At 40.9% G+C, this 11,103-nt stretch overlaps 1 protein-coding gene across 1 annotated transcript in view; it reads right to left on the bottom strand.

Moving 5' to 3' along the window:
* VPS13B (vacuolar protein sorting 13 homolog B) overlaps positions 1 to 11,103 on the bottom strand; it is an 823,218-nt gene that overhangs the window by 38,990 nt on the left and 773,125 nt on the right. Inside the window, exons 52-54 of the mRNA XM_032247702.1 lie at positions 7,041 to 7,324; positions 4,333 to 4,460; positions 3,195 to 3,394 (exon numbers count right to left, since the gene is read on the bottom strand). Coding sequence (XP_032103593.1) covers positions 3,195 to 3,394; positions 4,333 to 4,460; positions 7,041 to 7,324 — 612 coding nt within the window. The remainder of the gene's footprint in view (positions 1 to 3,194; positions 3,395 to 4,332; positions 4,461 to 7,040; positions 7,325 to 11,103) is intronic.

The raw sequence follows: 11,103 nt of genomic DNA on the forward strand, positions 1-11,103 counted from the left end.
AGATTCCCCACTCTCTTGTCTAGGGAGTGCCTGTTCACCTTGAAGACACAGAGGCAAGGTGTCTCACTCAGAGACAGCCTCCTTGGCCTCTCAAACTAGTCTGCTATATACCCACATAGCACAACTGTACCTTTCCTGCATAGCTCTTCTCAGTGCTTATAATACAACTACCCATGGGATCACATGCTTGTTATCTACCTCTTCCACATGTATACTTGAGGGCAAGGGCTCTGATCCATTTTTGTCCAGTGTATTTTACATAGTCCCAGTACTAAGTTATAATGTCTGGCACATATTAGAAACTCAATGTTTGTTGACTGAATGAATGAAGCAGGCGTCTCAATGTTGCTGGTGGTTAGGTGGTAACTACTAGGTTTTCTTTGTTCCTTGTTTTGAATTTTTCAAAATGATGTTGTCTAATTCTGACAAAAATAGTTTCTGAGTATGATAAATTAAAATCCTATACACTATGACAGGAGACTGAACGATTTTCCTGTAGGATCAAAATTATGACTTGAAATTATCGGTGTAAACTTACTTTCATGCCTTTATTTACTGAGCATCTAAAGACTGTTTTTGCCCTAAAGTCAGACTAACACCCACTATCAAATCATGGGTATGAGCACCGGGTGCCACCTTTAGGTCGCTGGCTGAATAACCATGAGGTGTCTTCTGACCCGGTGTGAGCCAGGGATCCAACTCCAGAAAACCCACAGTAACTTGGCAATCAGTATTCTGCAGTCTATGTGTTAGTAGGTCTTCTTGATAACTGTTGGTCCAAAGAATATTCTGAGATTATACAACTCAGAATACTTCCTCATGCAATACATTTCAAAATTCTACAACATGAGACTATCTTATCTACACAACAGAAGCAGAGGGCCTGAATGAAAAAAAGTTAAAGGAGCTTTCTTCCTTGCAGCATAATGGGCATTTTATGGTGTTTCGATTTTGCTTGCTTAGGTCAGCTTTGAAATTCACGGACCAAGGGCTGAAGAAGTTCCTGGAAGACAAACTCCCTCCTCCAGAAGGACTGCTCCTTCCTTTCATCAGAGGACACAGCTCTCTGCTCCCCAGTGATTTATATGCCCTGGGATATTACTGAGGAGATATTGGTGAGGGTCTGAAACAAATCTTCCTCCAGAGTAGGAAGTAAACCATGGTCTGCAGGACATATGGCACACAGCTCCTAAAAGATTAATGGGAACATGAGACTGCTGGGTCCTCAGACCACGGATGATAAGGGTGTTGGAAAGAGCACCTCCTCTTAGCTTTGAAGTATCCCTGACTACAAAGTTTTGAGGAAATTCAGAGTGAATGGGAATCCCCAAAATAAGGTTTGACAGGAAGAATGCATATTGTAAAGAATTCCCTAGTCAAATATAAGAAAGATTTCAAAAATCTTCAAACCCATGCAGGGGAGTTCAGGGACCCTTGAGAAGCTTGCAATATTTATTGTGTAAATTAATGAGGCTGGGAAAATCTCCTGAGGCTGCACAGATCCCAGGGGTTTTCACTGTTCAGCCCCTGAGCACAGCTGATAGAAAGCACACTCCTGGGTAGTTTGTGGCCACTACAAATGCAGGTCTCCAGGGTGAGTGTGGCCCTCCAGGTTGCTCAGCCATCCCTTCCCCAGTCTCCAGGCAGATCCTTCACCAGTTTCCACAGCTACTGCTCATCCCAGGCCCCTCCCTTTTTCCTTCTCCCCCTTAGCAGATCATTCATTCTACACTTCACAAGTATACTCCACATTAAAGGGGCTTTAATGAAATCTTGAGAGATGAGAAAGCATGTGCCAGGAGGACTGGGAAAAACAGGCAGCAAGGAGTTCCAGGTAAGGAAACAGCATGCATTGTGCTCAGAGCACCAGTTTTGCAGTTCTGCAAGTCTGGATGACATTCCAGGCCTTTTGCTTCAACTACATGCGAATTAGACCAAGGTACTTCTGGAGGTCTTAGTTTCTACTTCTTCCTCTGTGGAGATGATGGTCCCTAACTTGTATGGCTGTTGTCAAGGTTACATGAGAATGAATGTAAAGTGCTTAGCACAATGCTTTGCATGGAGTGATTATTCAATGATAACCATTATTATTACTGTAAATGCATTTATAACTTTAATATGTGGCTTGTAACCATTACAATAGCCTACTTCACAAGCTTGTAAAGACCAAATGAACTAATAAATGTGAAACAACTTTTTTAAAAAGTATGACATAATATTATTCACTCATAAAACGAATGGAGTTCTGATCCATGCTAAAACATGAATGAACCTTGAGGACATTATGCTAGGTGAAATAAGCCAGACACAAAAGGATGAATATTTTATGATTCTACTTATCTGAGATACTTAGAGCAGGCAAATTCATAGAGACAGAGACAAAGAAGAGAGGATACCAGGGGTTGAGGGAGGGGAGAATGAGGAATTACTGCTTAGTGGGTACAGAGTTTCTGTTTGAAATGATAAAGAAGTTTCAGAAATAGTAGTGATGGCTATACAACACTGTAAGTATATTTAATGCCACTAAATTATATACTAACATGGTACATTTTAAGTTCAGAAGAAAGGAAATGCTAAGTTCTTACGCCATTTTCAACAAAATTAGTACCATCAACACCCAGAGTAAGACAGAAACAAATCAGGACATTTTATCTGTTCAGGTTTTTAAAACGGTAGTTATATTTGTGGAGTTTTATGTATTATTAGGATAAATATATGTATTTTAAAATTACTAATTATAAAATACATAATATAAATATATAATTTATATATAAATACATAACACATAAAATGCATAATTTTAAAATACATTACTAATTTTAAAATATATATAATTATTCAAATAATACACAAAAGAGAATTGGTATTACGATCGTACTAACATCTGGACAGCTGAACTATGTTCTAACTAAACAAGCCTGACAATGTGATTTCCATTTGACCTTGGATGAGCTCCAGGATGGGCCTGCTTTTACTAAGTGCTCCTCTCAAGTCAATGGCTGTATAGTCTACTTTGCAGATACACACTTGAGTTTGAGAATTTATAACTTAATGAGGATATAAAAATGAATACACAAGCTCCCTCACAAAGAGAAAAGATGTTCGACATTTAGAAAATTATGTTTAAAAATAGGCAACGAACAAAACCTCAGAAAATGGCATTTTTCTTTGAGTCACTTTTCATGCTCACTGACCTGTGTTCCCTGACTGTTGATGTCAACGGCATCACTCCACTCAGTTGTTACTTCATCTAGCAGTTCAACTCTCAAAAGGAGGCTTGGAAGTAAGTCTTTGGTCTTACAGTCTGGATAACTGGAAATCTGATGATATAGCTCATGATGAATGGAGCATTCAGAGGGAATTTTTTTGCAATAAACCTCAAACTTTGGAATATCTGAAATTCAAAAAAAAAGGCATATACAGAATTATCCCTTAAAGACAGAGACTTAGGTACAGTAAACATAATGTGGCATTCTTCAAGGATCTAGAACTAGAAATACCATTTGACCCAACAATCCCATTACTGGGTATATACCCAAAGGATTACAAATCATTCTATTATAAAGACACTTGCACGCGTATGTTTATTGCAGCACTGTTCACAATAGCACAGACTTGGAAACAACCCAAATGCCCATCAATGATAGACTGGATAAAGAAGATGTGGCACATATACACCATGGAATACTACATAGCCATAAAAAAGGATGAGCTCATGTCCTTTGCAGGGACATGGATGGAGCTGGAAACCATCATTCTCAGCAAACTAACACAAGAACAGAAAACCAAACACTGCATGGTCTCACCCATAAGTGGGTGTTGAACAATGAAAACACATGGGCACAGGGAGGGGAACATCACACACCAGGGCCTGTTGGGGAGTGGGGGGGGTAGGAGAGGGAGAAAAGGGAGGTGGGGATGCTAGGGAGGGACAGCAGTGGGGTGGGGGGCTAGGGGAGGGATAGCATTAGGAGAAATACCTAATGTAGAGGACGGGTGATGGATGCAGCAAACCACCATGTGTATACCTATGTAACAAACTGCACGTTCTGCACATGTACCCCAGAACTTAAAGTATTAAAAAAAAGAAAAAGAGCAGACGGAAGAAGTGTTAGTTTAAATCTACGCTGTGCAGTAGAGTAGCCGCTGGCCACAGGCAGCTATTTAAATTAAAATTAATTGAGATTAGAAAAAAAAAGAAACTTCTCAAAAAGAGATAATTAATAATTATATTTAAACATTTGTTTCACAGGATCACAAACAACTAAATCAAAAAACCCCAGAAAAAAATACACATTTTGTATTATCTCAATTCAATAGTATAAAACATACCTTTAATATTTTCCTTTATAAGCATCGTTACTGGACATCTGTTGTGGATAATGACTCGAGGACTAGGGTCTTTTGAGAGGGTTAAATAAGTCACTCCAAGGTGTTCTTGGTATGTCAGCACTATAGCCCTACAGCAGAATCAAGTCAAATGATGGAAATGGTTTAGGAAAAAAATGAATGCTTTCTCTCTTGGAACATATTTGTTTAGATTAGCATCATTCAGAACTCTAAAACATCTTCTTTATAACTCAGGGGAGATATTTTCCACAAAAAGGAGGCTGTCTTCTCATTAATTGCCATACACTAATTATATTACAAGTCTACTAATTTTTTTCTAATAGTTATATATATTTGTAACATTCATAAAATGTGAAAAAATAAAGGAAAACAAAATAACTCTATCACTCAGAGAGAACTATAGCTAACCCTGTGCTAATATTTCCTGCTGTTCTTTTTTCCCCATGCACATGTGTCTTAAACTCTTCAGCCTGGCAGGATACTTTCTCTTCCTTAAAAGTGCTTGGTAGGCTGGGCATGCTGGCTCACACCTGTAATCCAGCACTCTGTAAGTCCACCACTTTGGGAGGCAAGGCAGGAGGACTGCTTAGGCCCAGGAGCTCAAGACCAGCCTCAGCAACAGGGCAAAAACCCCATCTCTACAGCAAAATACAAAAACTAGCCAGGTGTGGTGGCACACACCTGTGGTCCCAGCTACTTGGGAGGCTGAGGTGGGAGGATGACGGGCTGGAGCCTGGGAGGTGAGCCATGATTGTGCCATTGCACTCGAGCCTGGGTGACAGAGCAAGACTCTGTCTCAAAAAAAAAAAAAAAAAAAAAAAGAGCTGACCTGCTTTTAAAAAAAGGACTACTAGAGAATTTGGGTGCTTGTTCTTTTTTTAATTCGAAAGGTAGGCAGGCTGATAATGTTTGCTGTCAATTTCTACAAGCCCATCACACTTAAAAAATGTTCATTTTGATAACTAGGAGTAAAGCTGCATTATTTGGAGTTAGAAAACCAGCTGTGTGAGTATAGGTTGCCTTCTGTGATGAAGAGAAATTTTCCTATTTAGATTACAGACTACCAGAAAGAGTATTTCACATTAAAGCAGGAAAAAAAAATTACTTTGAAGCCTAAATTACATGGACAGATTGTCAAAATTAATCAAAGAAATCAGATAATTTGCCAAATGTGGCCCTTTGCTGACTAAAAGGGGTCAATACTGCTCTAAAAATCTTCCATGTGCCATCCATCCTATTTGCCAGTGTGAGTACTTCCCAAAGATTGTATTTGTGTGAAATGTCAGAGTGAATGGTCCATTAGCATTTGGTAAAAGCACAGTAATAACACCATCTAACGTGTGCTGTTGGTTGGACTGATGGAAGGAAATAGATGAGGAGATGGGACAGCATGAAATAAATTCATTTTCAGAGTACAGCTCTTGGATAAACAGCGAAGTTCCTTTCCCAGCCTAATTTTAAAAGAGCAAGGCAAGCCAACCTCAGATAATTTCTTTTTGATAGCCAAGAAAGCTGGGGCCAGGACTCAAGTATGGTACTTTTTGTCCAATATCTAGCTTAGTATTTTAGATAAGATTAAATTATACTGTAATTCTCAGCATTTTAAACTTTATTTCCAAATTAAGCTTTGTTTGAAATTTTCTTTCAGTTTTAAAAATGTTTTATTTATAGACATGAGTTCATGTAACTTTCAAAAACACCTCCTTAAACTCACTATACTTAACATCTCCAAACAGAATATAAGGATAACCACTCCTCTACAGTGTTAGGGATGAGAAATATTTGTAAATTCAAGGATTTTGTGAATACTGTGAAAGACGGAGGGATGTGTGTAGAGAACGGAGCCTTACCATTATGAATAACGTAAGTTAGGCTTGTCTCTTAAAATATTACTATTAAAAATATCTGTTGTCTTTTAAAATGTTTCATCAAAAGAACATGGCTAAAACCTGAAATAAAGTCTATAAATTCATAATCATGAAAATAAGGTACCTCTCATAAGGTCACAATATGTTTCTTTTGTAGCTGTTATATATACTATAAGTAAGTTATTCTTGACAGCTGCAGAAGGGACACATTACATGCAAAACAACCACATGATAGAAGTCCAGTATGAACAAACCATTCTATGTCTCTGGCTTGATTCTGTGGTTATCATTTGCATAATTGGTAATCGGTAATTGGAGCAACTTGCGTGCAGGAACCACCACAGAACAGAGTCTTCTGTGACTTGTGTTTATCTCAGTTATCTCTCTTAACGACTTTTTGAGAAAAATAGCATTTTGGAGTAAAAGTAAAACATGGGAAAAGAAAAGGTTTTCCAACTTGACTTGTTCATATCTTAACCCTGGTAATTTTTTCATTACGATATGATCTATTTTCATACGATGCTATTTATATGATCATACATAGAATCTTTTTATACACTGCCATTCTGTGGTACAAGTACCATCATTTCCCCCCAGCATAAGCTCCATAAGAGAAAAATCTCTTAAGCAGGATACTGGGATAAGCCATATGTGATCATACCACTTGAGCCAGTGTACACAATGTCTAGAAGTAATTAAAAATAAAGTAAAGCCTAGTATTACATATGGGAAGCACTGCGACCATTTTATCTCTCTTGGCATCTAGATGAACAGAGAGACTGACGGGCAAATAAGAAAGACATTTATATAAACATAAAATACCTGGTACAGAATCCATTTTCCCTGCAATTCCCAAAGGGTACTGCCACACTCTGTCTGGGAAACTCTGGTCTAACTATAGCTGGCAGGCTCCAGCACTGTGAGCTGTCAGCACCTGGGGCAGGAGAAAAGCCCAGCAGGATTTGTTTCTCAAGCAGGGATGCATCCAGCACTGATTGACTGATGTCAGGCATCAAGTCCCAGCAAGGAAGGGAGCTGGATTTCATAGCAGGCTGCTCTCCACCTGGGCAAACGCTAAAAGTAGCACTGTCTGGAACGTGAAAATGCTAAAAGAAGAAAACACAATGCAGAGAGTACATTAACTACAGTGATACAGCAAAGTTAAACGTTTTATAGCAAATCTTTTTTTTTTTTTTTTTTTTTTTGTTTTGTTTTTTTTTTTTTTTTTTTTGAGATGGAGTCTCACTCCATTGCCCAGGCTGGAGTGCAATGGCACGATCTCAGCTCACTGCAACCTCTGCCTTCCAGGTTGAAGCAATTTTCATGCCTCAGTCTCCCGAGTAGCAGGGACTACAGGCACACACCACAACGCCCGGCTGATCTCAAACTCCTGACCTCAAGTGATCACGAGGTCAGGAGTTTGAGACCAGCCTGGCCAACATGGTGAAACCCTGTATCTATTAAAAATATAAAAATTAGCTGGGCGTTGTGGTGCGTGCCTGTAGCCCCTGCTACTTGGGAGGCTGAGGCAGGAGAATAGCTTGAGCCTAGAAGGCAGAGGCTGCAGTGAGCGGAGATTGCACCATTGCACTCTAGCCTGGGTGACAGGGCTAGAACCCATCTCAAAAAAAAAAAAAAAAAAAGAATTCCTGGGCAAGATGGTCGAATAGGAACAGCTCTTGTGTGCAGCTCCCAGTGAGACCAACACAGAAGGTAGATAGTCTCTGCATTTCCAACTCAGGTACCTGCTTCATCTCACTGGGACTGGTTAGACAGTGGGTGCAGCTCACAGAGGGTAAGCAGAAGCAAGGTGGGGGTCACCTCACCTGGGAAGCACAAGGGGTTGGGGAACTCCCTCCCCTAGCCAAGGGAAGCCATGAGGGACTGTGCCATGAGGGATGGTGCTGTCCAGCCCCGAATACTATGGTTTTTCCATTGTCTTCACAACCCATAAACCAGGAGATTCTCTTGGGCGCCTACACCACCAGGGCTCTGGGTTTCAAGCACAAAACTGGGTAGCCATTTGGGCAGAGACCGAGCTAGCTGCAGGAGTTTATTTCTGTACCCCATCAGTGCCTGGAATGCCAGCAAGACAGAACCATTTACTCCCCTGGAAAGGGGGCTGAAGCCAGCGAGTCAAGTGGTCTTGCTCAGTGATCCCCAATTCCTACAGAGCCCAGTGAGCTAAGATCCACTGGCTTGAAATCCTTGCTGTCAGCAGAAGCAGTCTGAAGTGGAGCTGGGACTCTGGAGCTTAGTGGTGGGAGGGGCATCCACCATTACTGAGGCTTGAGTAGGCGGTTTTCCTCTCACAGTGTAAACAAAGCCACCAGGAAGTTCAAACTGGGCAGAGCCCACTGCAGCACCACAAAGGTGCTGTAGCCAGACTGCCTCTCTAGATTCCTCCTCTCTCAGCAGGGCATCTCTGAAAGAAAGGCAGCAGCCCAGTCAAGGGCTTATAGATAAAACTCCCACCTCTCTGGGACAGAGCACCTGGGGGAAGGGGTGGCATTGGGCATAGCTTCAGCAGACTTAAATGTTCCTGCTTGCCAGCTGTGAAGACAGCAGCAGCTCTCCCACCACAGCACACAAGCTCTGCTAAGGGACAAACTGCCTCCTCAAGTGGATCCTTGACCTCTGTGCCTCCTGATGGGGAGGCACCTTCCAGCAGGGGTGGACAGACAGCTCATACAGGAGAGCTCCAGCTGGAATCTGGTAGGTACCCCTCTGAGACAATGATTCCAAAGGAAGGAGCAGGCAGCAATCTTTGCTGTTCTGCAGCCTCTGCTGGTGATACCCAGGCAAACAGGGTCTGGGGTGGATCCCCAGAAAACTCCAGCAGACCTGCAGAAGAGGGGCCCGTTAGAATGAAAACTAACAAACACAAAGCAACAGCATCAACATCAACAAAAAGGATGACCATGCAAAAATTTCATCCAAACATCACCAACAGCAAAGACCAAAGATGAGGGAAACCAGAGCAAAAAGGCTGAAAATTCCAAAAACCAGAATTCCCCTTCTTCGCCAAAGTGTCACAACTCCTTGCAAGCAAGGGAACAAAACTGGATGAAGAATGAGTTTGATGAATTGACAGATGTAGGGTTCAGAAGGTGGGTGATAACAAATTCCACCAAGCTAAAGGAGCATGTTCTAACCCAATGTAAGGAAGCTAAGAACCTTGAAAAAAGGTTACACAAATTGCTAACTAGAATAACCATTTTAGGGAAGAATATACATGACCTGATGAAGCTGAAAAACACAGCATGAGAACTTTGTGAAGTTTACACAGTATCAATAGCCAAATCGATCAAGCAGAAGAAAGGATATCAGAGACTGAAGATCAACTTAATGAAATAAAGCAGGAAGAGCAGATTAGAGAAAAAAGAATGAAAAGGAACAAACAAAGCTTCCAAGAAATATGGCACCATGTGAAAAGATAAAACTACATTTGATTGGTGCACCTGAAAGTGACAGGAAGAATGGCACCAAGCTAGAAAACACACTTCAGGATATTATCCAGGAGACCGTCTCCAACCTAGCAAGACAGGCCAACATTCAAATTCAGAAAATACAGAGACCACCACAAAGATACTCCTTGAGAAGTGCAACCCCAAGACACATAACTATCAGATTCACCAGGGTTGAAATGAGGGAAAAAATGTTAAGGGCACTCAGAGAGAAAGGTCAGGTTACCCCCAAAGGGAAGCCCATCAGACTAACAGCAGATCTCTCTGCATAAACCCTACATGTCAGAAGAGACTGGGGGCCAATATTCGACATTCTTAAAGAATTTTCAACCCAGAATTTCATATCCAGCTAAACTAAGCTTCCTAAGTGAAGGAAAAATAAAATCCTTTACAAACAAGCAAATGCTGAGGAATTTTGTCACCATCAGGCTTGCTTTACAAGAGCTCCTGAAGCAAGCACTAAACATGGAAAGGGAAAACCGGTATCAGTCACTGCAAAACATACCAAAATGTAAAGACCATAGACACTATGAAGAAAGTGTACCAACTAATGGGCAAAATAGCCAGATAGGATCATAATGACAGGATCAAATTCAAACATAATACTATTAACCTTAAATGTAAATGGGCTAAATGCTCCAGTTAAAAGGCACAGACTGGCAAATTGGATAAACAGTCAAGACCCATCAGTGTGCTGTATTCAGGAGACCCATCTCATGTGCAAAGACACACATAGGCTCAAAATAAAGGGATGGAAGAATATTTATTAAGCAAACGGAAAGCAAAAAAAAGCAGTGGTTGCAATCCTACTCTCTGATAAAACAAACTTTAAACCAATAAAGATCAAAAAAGACAAAGAAGGAGATTACATAAAGTGATCAATGTAACAAGAAGAGTTATTTATCCATCTGACAAAGGGCTAATATCCAGAATCCACAATGAAGTTCAACAAATTTGCAAGAAAAAAACAACCCCATCAGCAAGTGGGTGAAGGATATGAACAGACACTTTTCAAAAGAAGACATTTATGTGGCCAACAATCATATGAAAAGAAGCTTATCATCACTTGTCATTAGAGAAATGCAAATCAAAACACAATGAGATACTATCTCATGGCAGTTAGAATGGTGATCATTAAAAAGTCAGGAAACAGGCCGGGTGCGGTGGCTCAAGTCTGTAATCCCAGCACTTTGGGAGGCCGAGGCGGGTGGATCACGAGGTCAAGAGATCGAGACCATCCTGGTCAACATGGTGAAACCCCGTCTCTACTAAAAATACAAAAAATTAGCTGGGCATGGTGGCGAATGCCTGTAATCCCAGCTACTCAGGAGGCTGAGGCAGGAGAATTGCCTGAACCCAGGAGGCAAAGGGTGCGGTGAGCCGAGATCGCGCCATTGCACTCCAGCCCGGGTAACATG

The sequence above is a fragment of the Sapajus apella genome, unplaced genomic scaffold, assembly GCF_009761245.1.
Source record: "Sapajus apella isolate SASKATOON/1434 unplaced genomic scaffold, GSC_monkey_1.0 scaffold3, whole genome shotgun sequence".
Lineage (NCBI taxonomy): Eukaryota > Metazoa > Chordata > Mammalia > Primates > Cebidae > Sapajus > Sapajus apella.